The sequence below is a fragment of the Podarcis vaucheri genome (genome assembly GCF_965113315.1).
Source record: "Podarcis vaucheri genome assembly, chromosome: 1".
Classification (NCBI taxonomy): Eukaryota; Metazoa; Chordata; class Lepidosauria; order Squamata; family Lacertidae; genus Podarcis; species Podarcis vaucheri.
Window position 1 is genome coordinate 52,298,801 of NC_138759.1, and position 26,925 is coordinate 52,325,725.

The window sequence follows — 26,925 nt, forward strand, 5'->3', positions numbered from 1 at the left end:
ATATCCTTATAGCACATTCGAAGCACATTCTTTCCTTCAAAGAATTCTGGGCAGTGTAGTTAATCGCTCCCAGATTTACAATTCTCAGCAGCCCATAACAAATAGGGCCCAAAATTCTTTGAGGCGGGAAATTAAAGATATAGTATGTATGCAACCTTTGTCAATATTCATGGAATTTGACTAGTTTTCTCCATTGTATCTTTTAATGATGCCTCACTTAGAAATGGTTCCTGCTGTAGAAAAGGCTCAATTTAACAGCCGTGGCAATGGTGGGGTACATTTCTTTGCTTGCAGACACTACTGTTTTTTGTTTAATGGGATTAAACTGCATCCCACAGCAACTGCATCAAAGAACACACAAGCTGCCCTTTGGTTTACTCCCATGAATATCATAGAGTGGTGCTTGTAGTTTCACTTTGAACTATATTTTTTGTATTGAAATTGCTGGAAGAAAACATACTTCAATCAAAATGTATCTGCTTTCTGCCCAGAACCCCAAAACCGATGAACTATAGGCAACTTCTTTTACTCTCTCCTTTTTGAAGGCAAAAACGCAGGCTAAGTGGACTCCTACCTTTGTTACTCTAAGATAAATAAGGCTACATAACTTACAACTTCTTATGCTAAGGCTGTAACCCTAGCCACACTTGAGGATTTCCCATTGTATATTGTGAGGCTTGATTCTAAAAGATCTTGCGTAGGGTTATCCTGCGCAGCTATTTAACTTGCTCATTCAACCAGATACAGTACATTCACCTTAGTCACAGTTTTGCTTTGCTAACTTTTCAAGTAGTACCTGTACTGCTAAGTTCCCTTTTTTGCAATTGACAACAAAGGAGATTGAGTACTTGGTCCAGAACCTTTATTGAGGTTTTGTGCCAAAATACGTTTCCTTCCTTAGGCTTTTAGTTACCTGTCATATTTGACCACTATACATACATCTCTAAATCATTGTGCAGGTGCTGAGCTTAAGTTCTTTAATGCCCATGTTTCTCAGTAACCTTTTGCAACCATTTCTTCAGGCGGAAGACGTGGGTGTAGAATCCATATTTGCCATCACGATCACAGCCTTCTCCCCATGAGACGATACCTGTCTGATACCACCGATTATCTGTTGGGTTCTGGAGAGAGGAGAGTGCAAGAGCACCAAGGAAGAGTCAGCATACTGGAGAAAAGCATATAGGTCAGATAAAGAGGGCAAGCAGCAGCAGTAGGACTCTATTTTTCAAGACTTTCAGAGCCCATAGAAGGTCCAGATCCAGGTATTTCTTACAGTGGAGCTTTATGAGTATCTTTTCTAAAAAGAAATCTCACCCTTAATCGCAAAGATGTGGGATGGGGGGCTTGTTGCCCAACAATGCGTGTGAAGATTGACTTATCAATATAAATCGGATCCACAAGCTTGTTTCTATGTTGGGTGGAAAGCTCCCCCCCCCCCCAGAGGGTAGCATTCACTCAGAGCTGTAACGAGTGACCTGCTGACAGTGGGAGGGACTGAAGCCCATAGTGGGTAGGGCCAACCAGTCTCCATCCTGCTCAGCAGACTGCCAAATGACGAAGAGGTTTCTCTTGCCAGAGGCTGAAGTGATTGCTTTGCTTACTAGGCTCCCTGCATCCTTGCTGAAACATGAGCACTGTTCCTCTCTCATTGATCCAGTATTTTAAGCTCAGGGCCCACCAAAGAAGTCATGACATATGTCACCCTTTTGCTGCCACTTGAGATTGATGTATTACGTCACTTGGAGCATTACACATACCTTCATGACAAAAGGGCCTCCACTGTCGCCTTCGCAGGCGTCTCCTCTTTGAGAGTCCTCAGGACTGTACCCTAAACAATAAAAAGGCATTTGGGGTTGACTACAGTGGATTCAATCTCCTGTTTTCCTTTTGCTGCTTTTCACCATCTGATACTTAATCTTTTAGAAATCAGTGCCTGTGTACTGCCTTCTCAAGCAACCAGAAATCTCTTTTTCCAGAAAGGGGGAATCGGCCCTTAGTTAACTAAAACTGGGATCTAGCTCCATAAATTTCCCTGTTGCTTTCACTATTCTTCCATTTATTGTCATTTCAGTATGAATTGGGATTGGACTGTGTGAGGTAGATCAGATATGCTAGGGGACCCAGTTATGGATCTCTGTGGCCGTTTTCATCACTCCATGTATTTGCTTCACCATGTGTGTATCTGCCTCGTGTACAGGATACAAGCAAATACCTGCTAAATGTATGAAACACTCCTGTCTCACCTCTTGAGCTTCAGCCTACTTTGTGTTTCTTCTCAGCTGAGCTTTGTCAAAGGCACAGCCTGGTGTCTAGCCTGGATTTTCATCACACTGCCCACACGAATACATTATTTCCTCTCCCCACTCCAGGCTGGGAGTTCCTGGCCTGTTGCAATTTTGCTCAGGGCCTGGTACTAGCTTGGCCAAGTTTCTCACCTGACTGGTGGTGCCTTTCTTAGCATTAAATTAGAGGACATCATGTAGGCTTATGGGTCTTCCTATTTTGTGCAGCAGCTTCACTCAGGGAACAGTACTAGCCAGACCAAAGGGAAATATCCCTCCCTTAGACACAGCTGGAGGCCACTGAGGTATTGCCCAGTTTGTGAGGGGAGGCCACTTGTCAAGATTCTTCAGTCTGGGAGTCCAGATTGTCACCAGCCAAGGGGGTTGGGGGTAGGAGTATTTATATGGTGAAGGACAGTTCCAGCTGTCTTACTGTGGTAATCGTATCTCATCCCAGTTCAGATTGGCTCATACTCTCCTTCCCTTGAAACATGTGGCTTGGCTCACTTCCAGTTGAAATCATTGGCTTTTCCTTCAGTATTCTCCCAACCACACAGATACATAACCTCACCAGTTTCTCCCTCAGTTGAAAGAACGTATCAGTTGCTAAAGAAAACGTACCTGCACAGAACATGTTGTCTGTGACTCTAATCTTGGTGGATGCCTTGCAAGTTTCCCGTGGCACAATAGGGAGGTTCACCTGCTGTAGTATGCCAGGCAGAGGTGACCTGCCAGAGGTCCATGTCTCTTGTAGGTTTCCCCAACCAGTCACACGCCCTTTGTATCCCGTTAGCATCAGGCTACAGAACAAAAAACAACACAAACCCCAGTATCTTAAAATCATTTTGGCTGACATTTGTAGGCAAAACATGTTTCCTTTTGTTATGTATATGTAATGGTTTGTCTTAATCCTAATTACACTGCTCCAAACAAAAAAACTGGTGTCTCTTGTGTGTGCTGAATTCTTCAGCAGAGACCAGGGTGCTACAGGAAGGAAGGCACCCATGGTGAAGTCCTCTGTAGGTATCTAGAGAACATAGGGAAGGAAGCAAGGCTAGACTCCAGAAATAAATGGCAAGTTACATCAAACAGGATGTTTCCATTTTGCTCTTTGCAAAATCCCGAGTTTTCCAGACTGGCTGTGCTCTCATTGTATTTCTTCAACCGTGGGAATAGAAACACTCATTAAACACACACTGTCTGTCTCACGTGTGCATGACCCCTGGCCTACAAGGTGCAATGGCTGTGGATGTACAAACCACGCATACTTTACTCTGCATTCGGCCTCTTTTGCACACAGATGCCACATGTGCATTCTATTAGGCAAGAAAAACAAACACCATCCCTACCAGTAAATCCATCATTTGTCTTAAGGTTCAGATCTTCCACCCCAGGTCTGCACATGGGGCTCCTTCTGCAATCAGTACTTTGGACTAGGCACTCACGGTTAAGATCCGTCTAAACTTAGGCTCCCTATTCATTTTGTACTCCTTGCCCATCTCTACTTTTTAATTCAGCACAAATGGCTGGGAAGTGTGTGTCCAGCCAGCTTCCTAAAATCCTTCTGCTAGGATATCAAGTGTTCTACCCATTCTCTTTAGGCAACCCACCTTCTGTTGCAGGCAACTCCCTTCAGGAAACAGAACCCTTAAAGCAGGGGTGGGGAAAGCTTTTCAGCTTGAGGGCCACATACCCTCATAAACTGTCTTCTGGGGGCCACATACCAATGATTGGTGGAACCAGAGGCCAAAGTAGATGAAGCAATTGAGTTGTAACCTTCTGCACACTTAAATTGGAAGTAAGCCAAAGTGGGACTTATTTAAGGTTACTTTTAAGCTCTCAATATCATGTAGGTTAGCCGCACCCTACCCTTTTCTAACAGTTATATTGCATGCTGTTTTCTAATAAAGAACCTATTGAAGCTACTGCTACTACTGGGAAAATATGAACGGTTGTGTCCTATATATAAGAGCTCCAGCTTCATGTGTCTGCCTTATTCAGTTCATGGCAACCAGCGCCTGTCCAATAAATTTTGCTGCCTGAGGCAAAGAACCAAATGGTGTCCGAAGTATAAAACCCGACTGGACTAGTCTTTGGATTTTACTTCAGTAATGGCAACAGGACAGGGTCCTCTACCATGTCTGAGGACAGCAGGCTAGCTCAGAAGATGCAGGACAGCTTGAGTGGTACACAAACATCTTGCTGCTGCTCCCTACCACCCAGCATCCACTGCCTCAGTCTGCCTAATAGCAGGACCAGGCCTGGTGGCAACTTGCATCCTGCTAGTGAAGACTACCCACCTTCAGTGGAAGGCAGAAAGGGATTCATTAGTCAATCCCAAGGATGCCTTTTCCCAGTGTTGCTGCCATTCCAGATTTTATCAGTGGTAAGACTGGGAAGATGCATGTTTGAGGACACTCACAATCTACTTAGGTGATGACACAATGTCTGGATGGGCCAACTGTCCCCCTCACCAAAGGTTTACAAACCACTAACTTGACAAGTTCCCTATCATTTTGAATGCGGCTGCTCCCATTACAACCATCACGTTCTGTCTCCTTACCTTTGAACAATCTCTTTAGTGGGTAAACAGACTGGATGTATATAGTTGCTGAACTCAACAGGCTTCTTCAGTAGTAACAGTGCAATGTCCCGGTCTAGATTCTCCTTCCAATTGTACTTGGGGTGAATGATGACTTTCTCTATCAACATAATTTTCTCCATGGTCCTCTCATAGCTGAAACATTTCCCCAAAAAAGAGAGAGAAGCAATTGACATATTTAGATACTGTCATCAGGATGCCTTCAACTTGACTACAGTTTACAATAAGCCCAAGCCAAGTAGATGGTGAAATAGGACTTCTGGAGGCTCCTTAATTGTGGCAAGGGGAAAAAAATACAGGTTGTATGTTCAGGTAATGTGTCTCCATGGGAACAAATTGCTAGGGAATTACTTTTTGATACAGGAACACTCTGGGATGTACTGGATAGGCATGAAAGATCATAGAAGTGGGGGCATAAGCATAACCCCCTCCCCTAAGTAAGAACGATGTAATCAAGGTCTGTTTTTTTTTTTCTGGGCAAGGGCACGAAGGAGACTACAGTTTTCAGTCAGAAAGAGCTGACTTTATGGGCTATTCAAGTTCATAGAAATTGCCTTCATTAGAGTTGCCTCTCTCTGGAGGTCAGGCAATCAAACTGGCTTTCTGTTAGTGTGTTTACCCTAAATCTATGCTCAACCTGTATATTTGTCAATAAACTTTAAAAATGCCATAACCTTCCAGAGACCTCCATACAAAGGAAACCAAAGCTGGGTAAATGCTAAGCCCCTGGGACTTCTGACCATTTGGCATAGTGGGGCAAGCCTAAGAATGATATTTAAAATGTGCATACTTTGAATTTAGTGTGTGGATGCATGACACCTTGGATCCTGGAAGATTTCCCTTGACACCAAGAAACATGGTTAGTGTTCTGCATGCCCAGAATCAATTCTGACTAAACGTCAGGAAGAACTTTCTGATGGCAAGAGCTGTTTGGCAGTGGAACAGACTCCCACAAGAGGTGGTGGACTCTTTCCCTGGAGGTTTTTAAGCAGAGGTTGGATGGCCATCTGTCACAGATGCTGAGATTCCTGCGTTGCAGGGGGTTGGACTAGATGACCCTCAAGGTCCCTTCCAACTCTACAATTCTGGGATTTTTGTCTGCGTCCCCAAATGGTTTCCCTTTTCCCACATAGAAAAGAGGCATTTATATAGAGCTTTTATGGCCTATGGTCAGTAAGTAATTTGAAAGATTTATAATTTCCTTTCCAATCTCTTACACCTTCCGGTCGTGTTTGCCAATCCGTACAATGATGTCGTCTTTAGTGAAATTCTTGTCCCAAGGTGGGTAGAAGATGCAGTGGGCAGCAGTTAGGATCCAGCGATTACTGATGAGACTGGCTCCACATAGCAGCTCCTGGGGGCTCTTCCTGAAGAGCATCACTTGCCTAGAACAAAACAGGCAGGGAAAGAGAGGCAAGGCTCAGCGTCTTAGCCAAAATAGCACATGACCAGAGCACAGGCTGCAGAGAACAAAACAGACTAGCATCTTTCTACTGCACTGACAGGCCATTCTTGTGCTTCAAAGGAAGAGTGAGGCAGAAACACAAATTGCAAAAGTCTCTTCCTAGGGTTGCTGGTGCCATTTACGGAGTTCCGAAAGGTCACCCGTCCATGCAAAAGAGTAGACAGGCATGGGAAAGGAACATAAGCAAACCTCAGTTATGATGCTTACCACGGGGAACTGCCTTTTTCAGCATCGGATCCCTTCACAATTCGGCCTGCCAGATAGGAATCCAGCAGCTCCTGCTCAGTCTTATCAGATACGTGAAGCTTCTCAAACAGAGGACGGGAACCACAGTCTGGAAATAACAGATCCATTCTTCTGTAACTACCCAGTTCTCAAATATGAACATATCTTTCATAAGCTAGCATTTCTGCTACAAGAAGATAATAATTGGTGGTGACTAAGACATTGACCCAGAGCTGGAATTTTATCTCATCTTGTTGGAAAGGTGAATAATGGGAGTTGATTTGGAGCATAGGTTCAGTCCTGGACAGTCTATATAAAATGCTGTTTTTATTCCTTTCAAAAGGTTTACATGAGTGCCAGCTAGATTATCGGACTTATGCTATTCCACCCTTAAGTTAAGGGATGCTAAACTCTGGCTGGATAGGACCATGTCTGAATGGATGGGGAGAGCATCCCCTTGTAGCCCACCTCCTGAACGTTCTGGGGGATCTTCTGGTTTGATGCTTCTGTTATAGCTCTGATCTCGCTGGGGAATGGATAGGGTCATCAACAGTATCACCCCTAAGTGCCCACTCTGGCACTGCGGAGCCTGAAACACACTTGGTTCTCCAGTGAGCTTTGGACAACGAAACAGGTCATGTGATTGCAACAGTACAAGAGGCATCTTGCACCAAGGCCAACCAAGTACAGGTCAGAGCATGTGACACCATTGTGCCCTTGGGTAGCCGTCTGGCAGAGGTGTTTTTGGGTTTTTTTTTGAGCTAGTGAATGTTGGCTGCTGTTAGTTAGTTAGTTAGTTTAAGTATACCGTCCTTCGTTCACAATATAAAAATACAAAATGAGAACACAAAATACATAATAAAACAAACAAACCAATAAGTCCCCTCCCACAAAAACACTTAAAAGGATATAGGATGTTCATCAGCCATAGGCCTGGTTGAAAAGGAATATTTTCGCCTGGCATCTAAAGGTGTACAAGGAAGGCTGTGAGTGCTTGGAAAGTTTCTGATCAATTAAAAAGGTGCCACTGATTATATGAGGGGGGATATATTCCTAATACCCCCTCCTACACACTGTGGTTAGCAGCCACTGTCTGAAAAGAGACATTTCCCTCCCCCCATTCACTCAGGAGGAATTGCCTCTTCAAAAATGATAGTCTGCTTCTTGCTTCAGCAGAACTGGGTTGAGCCATTCTCAGGCAGTGTGTGCTTGAGAAGCAGCTGGCACTGAATTGACATCAGGTTCTTTCATCAGACGGCATCTCCCTCACCAAGGCAAGTCAGGGCCACAGGAGAAATGGGATTTCATCAGGTCCAACCCATGCCATAATTTTCCAAAAATGAGATAAACAAGAACATTCACACCAAGTAAGAAAAAATTAGCCTGAGGAGAGTTTGGAGAGCTAACCGCTAACGGCTGCTTCAATGAAGGCAGGAAAGCAAACTGGATTCTAGAAGACCCTGCTTGCTTTTCTGCCTTTGACCACAAGGTGGAGCCAGTAACCACAATCAGCAAGAAGAGAAACCATTCCAGCCCCTGTTCCAATACAGTATTTAAAAAGGATCCTATTATTCAGCAATGTGTTGTACGAAGAAGTTGTGGCTTAATTAATTGTTATTTTTCTTTCTTTTGACTTCATCTTGGCCCTCTCACCTGCTTCGCCTTGACCAAACGTCTTAGGATCAAAGAAGGTTTTGTGTTCTTGGGCAGTAGTCCGGCCTGCTCTTTGCTCATCCTCATAATCAAAATCATCCACAAAACTTTCTGAAAGAGAAGACCAGGGCAGAGAAGAAGTTAATTCACAGAAGAGTCAGTCTCCTCATTCCTGCTAAATCTACTTTCTACAATGGCCAGATACAAGCAGGGGCAGCGGGCTATCTTCAGGATACTTCTGCACTTTCAAAAGTTATGTGTGTGTGTGGGGGGGGTGTTCAGCAGGTGTTGACTGTGTGGCCATCTCCTGTTTTACAACAGGGGTAGGCAGAATAAAGATTGGGATCTGTGGGGAGGTCTTGGGGTGATTCGCAATCTCACTCCCAGTTGTCTAACAATAGCAATAACTTAAGCTTCCCATGCCATGTTCTAAAAGGATGAAAAAGAGTGATTGGGTGAAAACCCAGAGCAGGTTTTGGGTTCTGTTTACTGATCACGACTTCCTAGGCTCAGCATGCGTTCTTAGCATATGTCTGCCTGGCTGGGACATTATTTTGCACTTGGCTCTGGCTGGTGGACCTCAGGGTTCAAACACACACACACACACACACACACACACACTGGTAGATCCTGCAAGCCTGCAATCTGCCCATCGCAGCTCTACATAACCATTAAAAGGCACAAGAGCCCTGCCTTCTGTTCTTCCTGGCCACCCTATCTACTTCCTACCTGCAGGCCACCAGAGAAAGCGATTAAGTGAGTGGAAGCCCATCAAATCCATGTGAAGCTTTCAACACGTGCACACCAATACCAACATGCATGCATGACTCCCAGCATGCATCTGGCTCTCCCACATAAACCATCCTCCCGTCTCATCTTAAGAAACTCCTCTTTACCACAAAAAGCAAAGGCCCGTCTCTTTCAGGCTCCTTACCACAGTAGTTCAAGTCACAATAGTCAAAGGTCACGTTAGGATGGTTGATGTAGCACCAGACGCCTTCGTCGTCCTCATCAGGGTTGCGGCAATAATTCTGCACCAGGTTAGGGTTGCCATGGAAGGGTTTCCCGTGGCTCATCGCTCTCGCTTGTTCAGAGGCCCATGGCAAGCACTGGGCCCCGGAAAGAGTGACGGAGAGGGTCCCCGTATACTGCAGCCCCTTGTTCGGCACACAAGGCCCTTGCTTCTTCTGCTCTTGCCCTGGGGTCCTTGGGGAAATTGGAACTGAGGTCCGGTTCTCACCTGAAAAACGAGGAGCAAGGGAACCATGACCATCGTTTTGTTTAAGAAGTTCTCCTCCACCGTATCTAAAGTGGTTTTAGAAGGGAAGCTGTGCACATATGCCTGGAATTGAAAGGAGGGACCTAATCAAACTCTACTTCAGACATCTTTAGGCAGCCCTGTTTAAGGAAGTTTTTAATGTTGGATGTTTTATCGTGTTGGGAGCCGCCCAGAGTGGCTGGGTGTCAGGGACTGTGCTGAGGAAGGCTGCACTGAGGAGGAATGGTGGGAGCCTCCCCCTCCCCCTGCTCCTGGATCTTCCCAGGAGCAGGAGGAGAGTATAGATTTGGAACAGTGGTTTGCAGAGGGACATAGTTCAGAAGGCATAAGCTGGGAAATACTGGATGGGGAACAGCTAGGAGAGGAAACACTGAAAGAGAGAGAGTTAACAGACTCCCTTTCACTGGAAAGCATCCATCCACTCAGCCCAAGGTCAAGGAGAGCAGATAAGGCGGCTGCTCAGAAAGCACAGTGGTTGCAAGATCAGGTTGCGAGATGTGTTGACGTGGGTGACTGGGGGGAAGTGGGTAGAACCCTTAATTGGGAGCACCTTATTTCCTGGAAATGGATTCTTTGTTCTCTCACTGTGATCATTAAAAATTATAACTGGCAAGCGACTCCTTTCGCTTTGTTCCGCTTATCTACTGCCAAAGGGGGGGAGGGGGAAGCTGAGTCCCTGAAGCCTGACACTGGGGAAACCCAGCCAGATGGGCAGAGTATAAATAATAAATTATTATTATTACCACTACTACTACTTTTACTATTATTATTATTATTATTATTATACCTGGAGCATCCGCACTGAGACTCACCACACACAGGTACAGCACACTCTTCTGCGCGCACGACTGGGTTTCGGGTGTAGCACCAGGGACCCCTTGTGTTGTTGTTTGGATTCCTACAGTAGTTTTCAGTGAGGTTGGCACCTGGATGGCTTGTCGTGTTGAAGCTAAAAGAAAGCACGATACATTAGAGCGATACAGGGAAACAGAAAATCCCTCCTCTTATAGTTGGGCTTGCAGTAAGGGAACTCTGGATCTTGCATGCAAAAGGGCTGCACTGCAGTTTATGGCATGTTCTACATGAAAAGCACTCCCTCGGAAGAAGAAAAAGAGGTGAGGCTCAGACACAGAGAGTCACGTACAGCAATCACATGTCTGCATTTCACTGTGCACGTCCATCAAGAACAGCTATGACTGGCTATGGCTTCCCGCCCAGCATGTGCACACCGCATGTTCATGTACACCAAAATGCACATATGTGTGTGCACAGATTTCAGATTCCACCCCCCCTTCCCCTGATGCAATTGGCTGGGCATGTCTTCCATTGGCTATCTTGCAGCTCACGGCTATTGGGAAGGGCTGCTGTGCTTATCTGAAGACATTCAAGCTTTTACTCAATTGTCCCTGTCGTCCGCATTGTTTTCATTCCCCTCAAACCACATTGCTTACAATTCCCCCTACCAAAGGTAACTGAGGATAACACTTCATGCGTTTGATGACACGGATGCTAGTCCTTGAAAGTTTTGTTTACGTGGTTAACTCAGTGATTCTCAAAGCTTCCGTCTCCTTTCCTCAATAATTTATCTTCCCAGGAACTGCCATAGAAATCCTACATATTTCAAAGGGTTTTTTTTTGGGGGGGGAGGTTTCACATTTATTTTCATGCTACTCGCGCCTGCAGATCCCCCTTTTCCCTAGAGCACACCAATATTCCCCTGTACAATACTCCTTTGCACTTTGTGCTTCCAGTTAAAACCCAAGATGCACAAGATTCAAAGGGCAGGCGAATGGATCCTTATTCTCTGCTCAGTCTCTCCATCCAGTGTTGTGTGAAGGCAAGTGGAAGTCAGGCTTGAGTTGCCTCGAGTTCAGAGGCTGGCCCTGCAAGCAAAGGGTGGCACAGAAATGTTTTTTCCCCAAACAAACAAGCAAGCAAACTTACTCAGGCTTATGAGGAAATTTGCTCGACCAGTACTGGCATTCAATTCCTGACTTGGTGAACGAAATGGATCCCCTATAATTCTGCCCCGCATCTTTGACACAGTCACCTGTTGGAATAAAAAATACAGGATGCAGTGAAATGGAACAGCCAGCAGCATATTCAGAGAGTCAAGCCATCTCAGTGGCTTGGATGTAGGCTGATACACACAACAAGCGCTAGTTCAGAGGTGCTTCTATGTCCCCTGGTTTAGCTACACTTGATTGCTCTACACTTCAGAAGGGGCAGCTGAATCTGGGAACTGACTCCATTGAAAAGCATTGTGTTTAAAGTGTCAGTAGAAAGAACACAGAGAAAACACTGTGCTTGAAAATACATGTTCTATCAGTGGTGAGAGTTTGGGATAGACCATTCATATAGGCAATAGTTCATTCATCAAGACACATTTGGCACCCAAGCGAAACACAGGCCTTTATATTATTGTATTTATATTTGTTTATATATTTTTAGGTCACCTTTCAGGGTACAACTCCTTCTGAAGATTATATCAACATGGAAAACCACTGAACTATGTTCAATATACAACATTTGCTCCTAGGCTGCCCTTGGTGCTGAAAAGAAAATGAAGAAAGTGCTGGGCAATTTTTATTTTGTTTACATTTTTCTATTTCATATGGGGAGGAGGGCTGGATCCATGCTATACTCTGGAACAGCTAAGATGCCCCGTAGAAGGACCCCAACTAACTTCTTAGGCCAGCGCAAGGATTTCCATGTGCACAGTGGAGCATCCCCTCTTCTCCTTTCCCCACCTTCCTCAAATCCCCCTCCCTCCCCAAATTGCTCTGGAAGGATGGGGGAAACCCCAGAACAGGTTCAGGAGTGGGGTGGAGGAAGGGAAAGATGTTGAATGAACAGGAATCCTTGTACTGGTGAAATTGGTTCGATATCCCTGCAATGGGTTTGTCACAGACTATAATAATGTTACACATTTATTATATTTGCTAATTGGTTTTCTTAACAGATAACTCAAAGTGATATTTGGGCACACCACACATTGCAGGAGACAAACATGATTTTGTTTTTAGAGATACGCATGTGCAGCAAGGAACCAGGCTCTGGCTTCATCTCTTTTATACTACATTTGAAAATTTCAAAACCCATCCTGTCTCTCTCACAAGTACAGTATTGGTAGTGTCTACATTAGGCATCAGGTCTCCCCCATGCCCCGCTCTGCCACCAGCTGCCCTATGGGCAAGAATCCTGATGACTTGTTCTATCTTCATATTGTTTATTGTGAAATTATGAGTGTAGTTCAATGTTCCTTTAAGACACCTTGCAAGGATTTGTATCCTGAAAGCGGGGGGTGCAAGTAGCTGCAATGCATATAATAAATGGTATATAAATCATGCACATCTGCTAAAATGTGATTTGCAGCAGTGTCCCTCTGCGAGTTTAAGAAAGAGACAGGGACTCTCCTGAGAGGAATGCTTCTCAGTGATCTTGCCTTATTTAGAATTTGCCTCCAGTCTCTTAAGAGAAAGCAGATTCCTTGCACTCACCATCACCAGGGCATCACAGATTCACTGTTAAGCTGCTTACCTTTCAGGCACTCATCGAGAGCTGCTCTGGGCTGCTTCTGAGACTTGCATACTGGGGAGAGAATAATACAATTCAGCTTAAAGGGATCTTCAGCTCATAAGAACAGCTCAACAGGATTGACCATGGGAAGCTTGCAAGGGGGACTGAATGCAACAGCTCTCTCTGCACTTGTGATTTCCAGCAACTGGTACTCAGAGGCATGCTGTCTCTCTGATACTGAGAGCAGCACACAGCCATTGGGAGATAGGAAAGCAACTCTCATTTTCCTGGCTCCAAAAGCCCCCAAGGGGTGAAATCCAACTGTGCCTGTCTGCCAGTGTAATCAACTTCTGTTTGTGCAGCAGGAGATCTCATTCCTCTCTTCTCCACTCCCAATCCCACAAATCTGATATGGAGGATTAGGAGACCACTCACATTAGATTTATGGGGCCTTCAGGGGGAAACAGAAGCAAAAATTCCCATTGCACAGATGTCACGTGACACTGGATTCCACCCAAACATTGGGCAAGGATGAATTAGGGAGAAGTTTCTGTTTCTCCATTTTTAAAACAGATGAACGGTCCAGCCTTGCCAGTAAGAAACCTTTGGCAGCTGCTGTCAGTGCCATCTTAATGAATATGATGTGTTGCTTAGGGATAGGCAAATAGGAAGGGAGAGAGCACTAGTGAAAGGATCAATCCTATGCCGAAAGAGGGATCTAGCCAATGGGTGGGAGGACATTGGCAGCAGCAGGAGATGCAAGTTGACCAAGTCCAGTTGACCAAGAACTAAACATGAATGGATGAAGAGCAGCAACATTAAAAACTTTGAAGCTTGGTGTGGTGATAGTAGTTACTGAAGGGACAGGAAGAGAGAGGAAACTGGAGGACATGGCTGGAGGAAATTAGTTGACACAACTGTGGGGAAAGTGTGTGTATGTATGTTATGGCCAAAGTAGCCCTTAATAGTTGGGTCAATTTAAATGGTATGACTGGTTTAGTTTGTGCAATTGGACTTCCACAGCAAGAGCTCCAAGATCAAATATGGTAATAGAAGAAGGAAGAATTAAGATATGCTACTATTATGCTTGCAACTTTATCATCCTATGCATGTTTACTTGGAGATGTTCTGCTGATTTCAAAGGATTTAACACCAAAAAAGTATTTGCACAAACTGCTGCTCTGGGATATGCAAGGCTAATACTGGCCATTGATGTAGAGACATAATTCTCCAGAGCCTGTGAAAGCCAGATCTTGGAATAAGGTTCATTGGTAAATAATATACAAAATAGCAAGGGTATTTGACAGGAGCTTTAGACATGCATACCTGAATACTGTGCCCAGAATATATCCTGCAAAACAAAAGTGCTCACTTAGAAAGAAATACCCAAGAATGAGTAAGTCAACTGATGCAGTTCTACAGTACTGCTGATGCTAGAAAGGTCTTACCCTGTAAGCTGTCAGGATGAGACACCACTCTGAGCTCTTTGGAGGCAGCATGAGATATGATTGTCATGACTCAGCAAGAAAGAGGACACATCTGATTTTGCTTCTGCCATCAAATTAAATCTACTGCAATTATGAGATGCATATAGCTCAAGGGTAACTACTGCATGAATTAAACAAGCCCTCCGCCAGCCTTCCATATGTTGTTAGACTCCAGTTCCCATCAGCCTCAGCTAGTGTGGCCAGTGGACAAGCAATGATGGGCGTAGTAGTCCAACAACATCCACCCATTTTAGAAGTACAAATTTAGATCTTTGACATGGCTAGCCAGTATATTTTAATATAACAACCTTTAAGGTTTGGCTGAATAGGGTGGTGGCATCTGCACCGAGCCTGTCCCCACTTACATCCTACAGCAGGCTTCCTCAACCTCGGCCCTCCAGATGTTTTTGGCCTACAACTCCCATGATCCCTAGCTAGCAGGACCAGTGGTCAGGGATGATGGGAATTGTAGTCTCAAAACATCTGGAGTGCCAAGGTTGAGGAAGCCTGTCCTATAGTATCACCCAGTCCTTAGGAACAAGGGGAAGTCCTACGATAATGTCCTGTCAACTATATTGCTTAATGTATTATTGTTTACAGAAACCATTCCTGTTGTCTATAGCATATATAAAAACATGTATGGGGATAAACGCTTTCCCTGGTTATTGGGCTTCCAGTGGAGGTCATTTCTCATCTGTTCCTCTAAGAGAAGAGATGCTACCAGACAACGGACTCCTTTTGAACGACTGGTCAAAGATCCAACACATTATGTAAAGGGACTGGTTTCTATATTATACAAATTTATTATTAATGCCTCATTTGGGGCCCAGAGTCAAAAATCATGATGGGAATTTACCGTATTTTTCGCTCTTTAAGACGCACCAGACCATAAGACACACCTAATTTGTGGAGGAGGAAAACAAGAAAAAAAATATTCTGAATTTCAGAAGCCAGAACAACAAGAGGGATCGCTGTGCAGTGAAAGCAGCGATCCCTCTTGCTGTTCTGGCTTCTGGGATAGCTGCGCAGCCTGCATTCACTCCATAAGACCCACACACATTTCCCCTTACTATTTAGGAGTGAAAAAGTGAGTCTTATAGAGCAAAAAATACTGTAATTGGGACATACAGATAGATGATGAGAAATGTAGTGGTGTAGGAGAGCTGGAAAAAAATGTCACATCTGGCTACCAATGTGCCCCTTTGATTTCAGATAGTACCTGGGTAGATGAGTCTAAAAAGCTCAGGACACATTTTTTTCACAGCCCTCTAGCAGCTATGGTGGCTAATTTACCAGAAGTAACTTATTTAGTGTTAACTCTGGAAGTGTATACTTGATTCTAACCAAACTAAGCCTATTTTTATAAATCTTTATTATTTGTAAAGGGTATCTTTGTTTGAACAATTTATTATCCCTTTAGAGCTGCACTGGGTCTTTGTACTTTGTCCTTCCAAGCTGTGATGCATTGTGGTTTAAATCCCTTATTATTTGTTTCTTTTCTTTTTGCTATGTTTGCACTTTTTGACGTTATGAAATTAATACATTTTATTATAAAATAAAATAAAATTACAACATCTGGAAGGAGACTGGGGAATTAAAGAGGAAATCCACTGTGAAATCCTCACAATGGTTGCTGGGCCCTTGAATATGTGACTTAACAGGCCTTGTTCTGCAGGAAGGAAAGTGGAATGATACCTACTGTTTGGGCATTAGACTCAATGGCTTCACGGGCTTCTTCATAGCTGCACACTTCCTCCAGGCACTCCCGTTCTAGATTGCCTTTGCGCACCTCTTCTAGGTATCCTTTGTTAGCTCGCCTTGAGCGCTTCAGCAAAGAGAGTGCTTGCTTCTGTTCGAGAAAGACTAGCAAGAGCAGAACACCCATCAGTCAGTCCTTAGTGTGGAGGCTCATTCACTGGGGCAATTGTAATTCTGAAGGACCATTGAGTGGGAAGAACCCTACAGCCAGCCCTCTCCTCCAAGACATGATTAACCACCACAACACAAACACAGACAGATCAGATGACAGAGTCTGGATATCAGTGGTCCAGAAGCAGAACTGGGCACCTGCAGAAAGCTGCTACGAATAAAATTTCCAGATGATTCAGCCCACAGAGGTACACCACACATGGTGGAGAAGGGCAAGCCATTGTCATGTTTTCAGTATAATGTTGCATATTTCAGGATATCAGCTCTGCATTCCTACAATGCTCTCCCCTTTGTAGGCTCCAGCTGCCTGATTACAGATGTAATGCATTGCCCAACCATTGTGTTACAACAGACCAAACAGGAAATTATGTCAAATGCCCAGTTTTCACTTCTAGATCTCAATGGGGCTGATCCAACACTACTGTCAGTGGAACTCCATGTGTGCAGCGCTGGATACAACCCAGTGTGGATTTCTCACCTAATCTTCACCTTTATGGCATTTGTTTATTTCAACCATTTGCATGCCTCTTGACTGCAGTCATTTCTAAGCAGCGTGTAGGAGACCCAATACAATAGGAATAAACATGAGTTTAAAATATAGAATCAGAATTCAATAAAAAAAAGACTGCTGGAATAAGAAAAAAAGTATTCACAAAGCACCAAACAGAAAATAGTATTTCTAGTGTATTCTGGTCTTATGGTGGTAGAACCAAGACTCTTGTTCAGTTTAGTATCAAGGTTGTGCCCAGAACTGACCACTTCCAAATGGCAGGTCTCTTTCTGCTCTCTGGACACTTACCCTATTCCTGTTTGCACAGAAAAACATATTTACTCAGCCCTCGTCCTGTGTGCCTCTTTGCTGGCACGTGTGCTGGTCTCTGTTTGCCCACCCCAGAATCTGAACCTTTTTCACATTCAGACATTAGAACTTTCAGTCTCGGTCATGGGTGGGGAATGTCTGGGCCTATGAGGCTAAATAATTAGGCCATGTTGGTCAAGCCATGCCTACCTGCCAGTCACCTGGTGATACCAGGCTTTGATACTAGGTGATACTAGGTTTGAGCAGGTAACAAGGAAGCTAGGCTGGAACAAAAGAGGCTCCTTAAGATGATTGTTCAATGTTTCTGAAGTCCTGCCAACCAGCTGATTGGTGGCGCTTCAGAAGAGTTGCACACTTGTCTTCTGAAGCACCAACAATCAGCTGTTTGCTGGGACCTCAAAGCATAGGACATGGCTCTTTGCAAGCTCCTTTCAGAGGCCTGCATGAAGCTTTGAACACCCAACAACCAGCTGATTACAGGGAGTTAAAAGCACCATGTCACCTGACATAATTGTAACATCAGCTGATTGGCAGGTATGTCCCCTACCCATCCATCAAATTTGGTCTGTGGGATGGGTAGGGGTATAAATCCCCCCTCCATCTAATTAAGGTCTAGCAATGGTTGCTGAAGGATGAGAAGAATCACAGAGCTACCCCACAACGGAAAGCGTCAAGCTAGGGGTTGGGTTGGAACAGAGGCAGCCTTCTCCAATCTGGTGCCCTCCAATATTGTCAGACTCCTACCCCCATCAGCCTAACAACAAGTATAGCCAACGGTCAGGGATGATGGGAACTGTAGTCCAGCAAGATCTGAATGGTATCAGGTTAGGAAAAGGTGAGACAGGGTTTCTGACCAGGTCTCCTCTATTGGAGAGAGAAACAACAGGGTGCCCTGTGGCAGCTTGAAGGCCAACAATTTAGCAGAAGCTTTCATGGACTAGAGTCCACTGTGTCATTTTTTTAAGCCACAAGACTCTGTTGCTTTGGCTGCTGCAATAGACTAATACAGCTGCTCCTCAGGAAGCTGCCATTGCAGGCATAAGGCTGCATCCAATGCAAACCACTGAAATTGATGGACGTGAGCAACATAAGACAATTTTTTTCAATGCATTACTTAATGTATTGCTTAGTTGGATATAACTCAGAGAGCACACCCTGTTTCTGAAGTGGTTAAATTGCATACACATGCCCCTCCTCAAAAAGGTACTTGAGGAGCACATTTTAATCTTTTGGTAAGTGCCATGTTCCTGCTAACTCTATTAAGAGTAAAGAAGAACCTTCCTGTTAAGATAAGTAACTCCAACAAAGAGGTGTCCATTGGGGAACCTCCCCTCCCCCCCCCATCCCATCAATCTTCCAGCAAGAAGCATGGAAAAAGACACACTATCATGTGATGTGACTACTGTGTGTTCTGTTATTCAGGTGTGCATCCACAAATACAAAAGCTAAACGATAACTGGTCTGGAGAGAGAGAGAGTTCTGGCACAGCGCTGCCCTACCTCCACCATCTTCCCTCAATTATCACTTGAGATCCTTCCTGCTCCAAAGCTGGGAGTCTCTGAAACATGGAGTGACATGCCTGCCTCTCTATACAGCTGCCACATCCTCTACATCTCAGCCATGCCATGATAGTCTCTTTCAATGGGGCTGCTGCTGGGATTCAGGGCTGTAGCTCAGTTGTAGAGCCTCCCTTAGCATGCAGAAGGTCCTGGGTTCAACTGCTGGCATCTCCAGATAGGGCTGGGAGAGACCCTAGAGAGCCACTGCCAGTGAATGTAGACAATAAGAGATAGATGGACCAACGGCCTCAGTATAATAAAGCTTCCTATTTTCCCTGGATGCTTGATCTGCCACACTGAACTTCCAATGTAGGAGGCCAACAGAATGAGTATTGCTAATCTGCTCTACTAGTCAATTGCAGCACAAGCCTACACGTTTTCTCAGAAACCCCAGAGTTCAACATTCATCCCCTTCGCACATGTTCTTAGGATTGCTGCCTGTTCACTGCTAAGCAGGCTGATTTCCTTACCCTGGTTGTAGCTCAGTGAGAGGTCCAGAAGAATGGCAAGGAGAAGGGTCCTCAGCATTCTGGTTCTGCTCTGTCCCATTGCGTGTGCGCCTGACTGCAGGAAGATTGCAGAGGAAATGGATGAAGAATGATTGCAGCCCAGCCTGGGTTAATGTTGAACCAGGATGAAGAAACAGGAACCAGGTCACAGTATGTCAGGGACAGTAAGTTTGAAGATCTCACTATCTCACCCATCCTGGTTTTCCTCTCCCTCTCTCCCTCCCTTGCATTTTTGCTTTCAGGTGCCTTGGTGGCACAAGCAACCAATGGAACAAGAACAATTCCACCCATACATTTAGATTGCTTGTGGTCTCAGAACACCGAATAAACATAGACTGACATTAGGAAACAATATGCACGTCTTATTATTACGTCATTATTTCATAAAGCAGAGGACATTTGGCTATCCTGGCTTAAAATAAGGGAACTGCCATTTGTTTAGAAAATCCTCCTGTTGCAGATATTTAATCCAGATGCCAAAAGGTCTATTCCCTGTCTTTACTTCTGTGATCCTGTTCTAGAATACATTGAGAGACTGAATTTCTTCTCCCTTCCACAATTTATAATTCTTTGATTCTTGGATGTCTCTCAGCAAAAATTCAATGAGATCCCCATGACTTCTTTCTGAATGCCCAAAGAGATGTGTTTGATTATATGTGTGTTGGAAAGGAGTCCAAGAAGTCAGCACAGATGGAAGACACCAAGGAGTCAATTCATTAAATATTTGCATCCTGTTTCTGTTCATTTGTATCTTTTAAATTTTCCCCGTTTAATTGTGGTTTGGACATAAATGAATTTAAAACAAATATTTGGTATATTGACCAGCCACTTTTAATGGGTAAATGTAATTTTCAAACAGATGCATGTCATAAACTCTTCAAGATTGTAGTGCAAGTCCTGTAAGGTGAATACAGATGAATAATTATTGTATTCACTGAACACGATATTCGATACTCATTGAATACAATATACAAAATTGAATACAAAAACTTCATTGGGTTCAAATGGGTATGGAAAGGCAGCTAAACTCAAAGGCCCAGAGCACCTTTCAAATGAAGAAAGGCTTGAGAACATGGGGTTTTACTTTATGAAGGAACACAGAAGTTTGTAAAATCATGATTGCTTGGAGCGAGCAGCTTGAGCGAAATGTCTTCTGTTTTCATAACACTTATGTACACCCAGTGTAGCTGACTGCGACTAAGTCCAGGACTTAAAAAGGAAGCACTTCTTCACACATAATGTAAGACAATAAGATGTGGGGATAGTCACTAGCAGCTTGGCAACTTCTTAAAAGGATTAGGCAAATTAATAAAGGCAAGGTTCATCAAAGCCTATTTTAGTTAAACGCAGTGCTATTTTTTGAGAAAAAGATGTGCCGGAACTCACCATGAAAGCCTCCCTCATTCTCTTAGTATGGCGAAGGCACCCACCTGACAGGTGCCAGAACTACGTTCGAGTGAGTTCCCCCTGAAAATAGCCCTGGCTAAATCGAACCTCCATTTTCAGGGGCAGCGCAGCTCTGACTATCAGATGAACAAAACACCACAGAGTGACTACTACCTTGCTTATGAGCTTCTAGAGACATCTGACTGGCTACTAGAAACAGAATGCTGGACTTGATAAATCCAGCAAAGCAATTCTTATCTTCAAATTTATTGAGATGAGTCTTACTGATAAAATAATTAAATTAGGAGTCAGTACAGTTAGATCTTGAAGTTCTAAGGCCATAATCTGAGCCATATACTCTTGATCAAAATAAATTAGCAACATCAAATTCATCACTTGGAATTTAGGTCTTTGGAGATTCCAAATTAGTCCACCGTTTAGTAAAACAGGTCCCTACCCCATCCTCATCTGAGACAAACTGTAAGTGTAGGAGGAGCTTAGAGAACTATCAATCTCAGGCCCCTTTCTCTTACTCTTCTCTGTCTCTCTTCTGTAATGGTCTTCTAGTCAGTATTTGTTATCTCCATTGTACGCAAGTAAATATTAGCATTAGGATAGCTGGGAAGTGACTCTTTGGCCACTTGTACAAAGAGCAATTGCACAGTCCCCACCTCCAACAGATTGTAGAGTTTGAAGAACACAGAGTCTCTTTCTAACACACAATAAAGCAGAGAGATTTGAGAAATGCCCAGTTCTGGGTCTAGCTTACTGGGATATTTAGGCAGAGCCTGAGTTCAACCACAGGAGAACATCCAGACAAAGAGTTCTGGCCCATGTATGAAGGGAAACGTTTGAAGAACATTCACAAGCTGTCAAGACTACAACACTGCTTCCTGTAACATCTTCTCAAACCTGAACTTTTGTGAAGGTTGAGATCAGACTAGTAGCCCTCGTTAGTTCAGCATTTCTAACTTCCTGAACAACTCCCCTTTTCACCTTATAACATCTGCTACAATCTCTTTCCCATCTCTACATACAGAGTTACCTCGGGTTACAAACGCTTCAGGTTACATACGCTTCAGGTTACAGACTCCGCTAACCCAGAAATATTACCTCTGGTTAAGAACTTTGCTTCAGGATGAGAACAGAAATCGTGCTCCGGCGGCGCGGCAGCAGCAGGAGGCCCCATTAGCTAAAGTGGTGCTTCAGGTTAAGAACAGTTTCAGGTTAAGAATGGACCTCCGGAACGAATTACTGTAAGTACTTAACCCAAGGTACCACTGTACAGATCTAGTAAATATTAATAACTGCCAATCCATCAGGTTGCAGCAGATGGAAAGATGGGAAGCAGGGCCACTCAATTATCTCAGCTGAGAAGCTATCTTCATTTGGCTCCACCTATCCTTGACTTGTTTACGTTCAGGCTGGTCTTTGCAATAACTTCGTAACTTAAAAACTGGTACCCAAGTCTGCTTAATTCTCGCCACCTTTTAAACATGACACAAAAGATAGTAAACTATCTTGTGTGTTCGAGCCCTTACATAAGTGGCTCAAAGAGTTTTTTTATCTGAGGCATTATCACAGGACCCCCCAAGCCCTTGTTTTCAAACCATGTGCATCATGCAAACAAGTGCATATGCTTAAAAGACTGGCATAAGACACCTCCCTCCAATCCGTGATTGGTTGGGATCAGCGCAACCAACAAACGTGCTTGACACCACATCAGCAATGATAGAAGATTGATATTCTGACTCATGCATGGATTTCTTGGGTTTTGGCATCAGCAAGTCACTTTGCAGCTGTGTCAATATTGATACATGGAAAAGCTGCACCACTCTCTTGGAAAAGACAAAAAACATACAGTACATGCCAGCCATTCTAGATCACTGCTCCAAATCCTACTGCCTCAAAAGACTGCTTCCTTTGTGACTGCTTGTAAATGTACCACTGGGTGAGCCCAACAGTAGGAAGTCAGTACTGTAATCTCAAGCATCTGTTTACTTTATCAAAACAGTTTGGAAATGTGGGGGTAGCAGAGACATAGGAAAAGCAACAAGTGTAGTTATGTGACCTATTGCTACCAGCACCAAATGACAGCTGGCCCATCCTAACTATTCAAGAAGGAAGCATGTGGTAAATGAACACCACTTTGCAGAGGCTGTGACTATGTAATAAATTATGTTGTTGACAATGCAAGCCACCTAGCAAATGAATAAACCCAAGTGCGTTAGACCTCAATGTATTTTCTGGAAATAGCAAAGCACTAAGGAAGAACTGTTAAAATGTCATATTGGACCACAGACACTCGCGATCCAATTTCTACCCAGCCGTGAAGTTTTGATTTGGCTTTGGGCAATTCAGACTCTCTTGGCTCAGTTTCCTATGTGTTAAAATAACCGACTGGCCTATCACCACAAGATGCTGGGAAGAAGAAAATTACTCTCAAGTAGTGAATACAACCGCATAAAGTGATAAAAAAATGGAAAATAAAAAAATTCCCATCCAACATTAATTCAAATTAGCTTGGACCAAAACTACTAACTATACATTGCAACACTATGGTGCAACATGACCTCCTGACAGGAAGTCTGTGATACTCACCATCAAGGAAAAGCTAAACAAAACAAAAGTAGAAAATTTGGCAAAGTACTATGTTAAAACGAGACAATGTAATTAAGCATCATTTTCACTTGTCAGTTTTTATATACTGTAATGAAATGCATTACAGGCATAGCAAAGATCTTCCTCATTGATTTACTTCCGTGTGAATGAAAATTGTCACCATTTGAATCTTGCTCCTGCAGTATGAAGTGGTCTAATCCAGCAACACAGGTATCATATGCAACTGCTGAGATGATATTTACCAGATCCAATGAATTGGTTTTATTTTAAAAGCAAACCTTTGGATTACAGTTGCAGCCACTCTGAGATCTACAATTCTCACTCAGACTGCAATGTGCTGACTTGGGCAAAACCCAAACACCATCTTGGTAGGTATCAAACAAATGTATCTGGGACTCCACATCATGGTAATAATATACATAACCAACAATCACACTGTGGCTAATTTGCATGGTGACTATCACAGCATCACCAGCACAAGCCCATGGAGAGGTAGAACTGGCAAAAGAAACACCTATATGTTCTGTCTGAGTCACACGATTGACTGAATGTGCTACCACAATGTTTTTGAGAGCTGCTTACATCACCAAGCTAATGTGGGAGTTGGATCTTAGCCAATGTTGTCATTAGCTGTTATTAAAGCAGGCATCTGATGGCTTCATCCCCTACTCAGATGCAGCAAGTATCAAGTTTAAGCACAGTTTGGGCAAATGAGTCAGGAGCAGTAGCTTCCTGTTATTTATACCTCTGAAGCTAAAGAACTTTGAACCCTCAATGGTGTTGACATAATCCTTGCACACCTCAGAAAATTGTTGGAAGTTCCTGCTCTTTTACTTTAAAAAAGATATACTTCCATACTTTCTATTGCATTAATTTTTGGACCATATGTGCATAACCATGTGGAAATCTGCAGACGCTTCAGCACTCAGTCAGTTTTGCCACGTTTTCACTAAACATATGTAACACACAAGCAGAACCGGTGCAATTCCTGACACTGGATCAATTTGAAACAAATTCTGTTAGTATAGAAGAGATGTATAGTGAAGACTTTCTTCCAGGCATAACCTCATCTATCAGGCAGACCCTTTTGCCCAGGCTTACGGGCTTTGGAAATGATGGTGGGAATCCAGCCATAGCCTTGGCCAAACTGAAGTCACCTATTCCCTTCTAAACATCCCAGTATATATTTCATAACCCGCATGCTGTTTTCTTGCAAACACATAGAAAGAGCACACTCAGACTTCCAAAGATGTTTTAATGCTATCTGCAAAAAGATTGACAGTCATGTCCCTACCTCCACCTCCACCACCTCCGCCACTGTGCTAAAACTGACACCCTCTTGAATAATGAACATGTCACTGGCGGAGCCCTGCTCCTGCACAATGATGCATTCTTTCTCCGTGTCCGAGACAGCAATCTCAATGACGTTCTTGTGCTTGGCAGAGCTCTGTGGTGCGGTAACATAGTGCCCATCATTGGTGATAAGGAGCTCTGTGTGCTTTCCAGGCCCTGCCGTGTCCACAGAGTGCACTACCAGCACAGGTGGCTGCTCTGAAGCTGGCAGCTCCTGGGGGGCTTTTGTGTCCCTTTGGGATGGATCCCCATCTAGGTTTCCTTTGTGCTCAAGCTGGTGACGTCGCAGGCTCTGGGGGAGGGTGTAGCCCATGCCACAAATTTGGCACTGGTACGGCTTGTCAGCGTGGTGGGCTTTCTGGTGGCGTCGCAATTTTGTGGCCAGAGGATAGGATTTAGGGCACAGATGGCAGCGGAAAGGGCGCTCGCCTGTGTGCAAACGTTCGTGAGCCCGTAACGTGTGGGGATCACGCAGTGCTTTCCCACACACTGTGCACAGGTGAGCCTCACCTGTGTGGGAGATCAGGTGACGGCGCAGCTCAGGGCGCTGTGGGAAGGCATCTCCACAGAAGTGGCAGCGGTAAGGGCGCTCCCCTGTATGCAACCGAAGGTGCCCACGGAGATTGCCCTGCTGGCGGAAAGACTTGGGGCAGTAGGGGCAGGTATATGGGCGTTCCCCTGTGTGCAGCCGCATATGGTTGCGCAACGACCCAGGGTTGGCCAGCTGCCGCTCACATATCACACACTGGCAGGCGGCGGCAGCAGCAGATGGCCTTGGCTCCTTAACCTGGTGGGTTTTGCGATGGATCCGAAGAGAGGGCCGGCGGGCAAAGGATTTCCCACAGTCAGGGCATACAAAAGGGCGCTGGCCCGTGTGCAGCACCTGGTGTTCTTGAAGGTCCCGTTTGGTGCCGTAACTCTTGTGGCACTGTGGGCAGGGGAATGGCCGCACCCCTCGGTGGCCCAGTGTGTGTGCTTTAAAGCTTTCTTCCGAGCTATAGCTCTTGCCACACTCTGTGCACAGGAACGGTTTGTGATCAGTGTGCACAAAGTGGTGCTTCTTCAGGTGGCAAAGCTGCAGGAAGGCTTTGCCACACTCTTCGCACCGGTATCGTCGCTCGTGGTCTGCCTCCTTGAGCTGTGGAGCACCACCCATGTTGCTTGGAGACACTTCCTCCTGCTTGGGATTTTCACTCTGCTCCTCCGCCCTGTCCCTGGGTGTAGACATGGCACATCCACTGGGGGCTCCTTCTGCACAAGATTGGCCCCTCAACACCTCCACCTTCTCAGCCAAGTGAGCACTGGGTTGAATTGCACTGGATGGGGGCGGCCGTGAACAAATGTCAGTCGGTTTTACCTTGGATAGTGTCTCATTCACTTGCTCTGTTTGTGGATGCAGCACACCATCCTCTTTACTTCCACCCTCCTCAGCCACAGAGCAGCTCACAATGGGCTGCTTCTCTCCATGCTGCTCCTTGGAGTCCCTGACCTCAAGTTGCAGGAACCCATCTTCATTCCTTTTCTTGTGATCATTTTCCAGGCCAGGAGGTTGCTTGACTGGCAGCTTCTTATCCAGCAAAGGAAGACAATGGGCTCTGGCTTTCTGCTCCACAACCTTGGGGATATCAAGAGCACCTGCAATTTGAACCAGTAACCATTAGCTCCCTTAACAAAGAAAACAAAGTAATTATTGACACTTCAAGGTGAGACTTCTGTTTCTATGCACTGCTCCACTCCCCACCCACTGCCTCAATCATGCTGAACAGAGATCTTTTGCTGAGCACAGAGGCTCAAGAAGTCCCACTAGTTATCAAAGCAGTGCTTCTGAGAATTGAAACATAGCTGGGTTTAGCTAGAGAACTCTGCTTGAATTTAAATATCCTAAAAGTTTAGACTTTGGGGAGGAATATTTTAGTATCTTCTGTAAGGCTCACTTTGGAAACACAGCTTCCTTAATCTTTTTGACGCAAATTGGATTTCTCTGAAGTGCTTTACTACATAACTTAGAATGAGGTTACAGAAATGTGTAGAAACAGCAAATTTCAACACTCTTATCATTTGTAATCTTTGCTGTTTTCTTTAGAAAGCAAGAATTGCAAACTAAAACAGCTTAGCCACACAGTCACAATACCAGGGACCTGTGTTTCTCCCTTATTTACAACAAGCAGAGTTACCTTGAGCAGTTTAATTCACCTAAGAAAATTCTTAAGGAAACAGACATGGATATAGAATGTC

The 26,925-nt window shown here is 44.4% G+C and overlaps 1 protein-coding gene across 1 annotated transcript in view; it reads right to left on the bottom strand.

The window, feature by feature from the left end:
- Positions 1 to 845: 845 nt before the first annotated feature.
- The window catches only part of LOC309543079 (uncharacterized protein), a gene marked incomplete at its 5' end in the record, with an annotated part of 33,890 nt that continues 7,810 nt past the window's right edge, over positions 846 to 26,925 (bottom strand). The window contains 15 exons of the mRNA XM_082242307.1: positions 846 to 1,121; positions 1,758 to 1,828; positions 2,904 to 3,082; positions 4,846 to 5,019; positions 6,102 to 6,269; positions 6,557 to 6,683; positions 8,228 to 8,338; positions 9,162 to 9,467; positions 10,319 to 10,455; positions 11,451 to 11,556; positions 13,047 to 13,097; positions 14,352 to 14,376; positions 16,212 to 16,375; positions 19,291 to 19,435; positions 24,623 to 26,325. Coding sequence (XP_082098433.1) covers positions 978 to 1,121; positions 1,758 to 1,828; positions 2,904 to 3,082; positions 4,846 to 5,019; positions 6,102 to 6,269; positions 6,557 to 6,683; positions 8,228 to 8,338; positions 9,162 to 9,467; positions 10,319 to 10,455; positions 11,451 to 11,556; positions 13,047 to 13,097; positions 14,352 to 14,376; positions 16,212 to 16,375; positions 19,291 to 19,435; positions 24,623 to 26,325 — 3,611 coding nt within the window. The 3' untranslated portion in view covers positions 846 to 977. The remainder of the gene's footprint in view (positions 1,122 to 1,757; positions 1,829 to 2,903; positions 3,083 to 4,845; positions 5,020 to 6,101; positions 6,270 to 6,556; positions 6,684 to 8,227; positions 8,339 to 9,161; positions 9,468 to 10,318; positions 10,456 to 11,450; positions 11,557 to 13,046; positions 13,098 to 14,351; positions 14,377 to 16,211; positions 16,376 to 19,290; positions 19,436 to 24,622; positions 26,326 to 26,925) is intronic.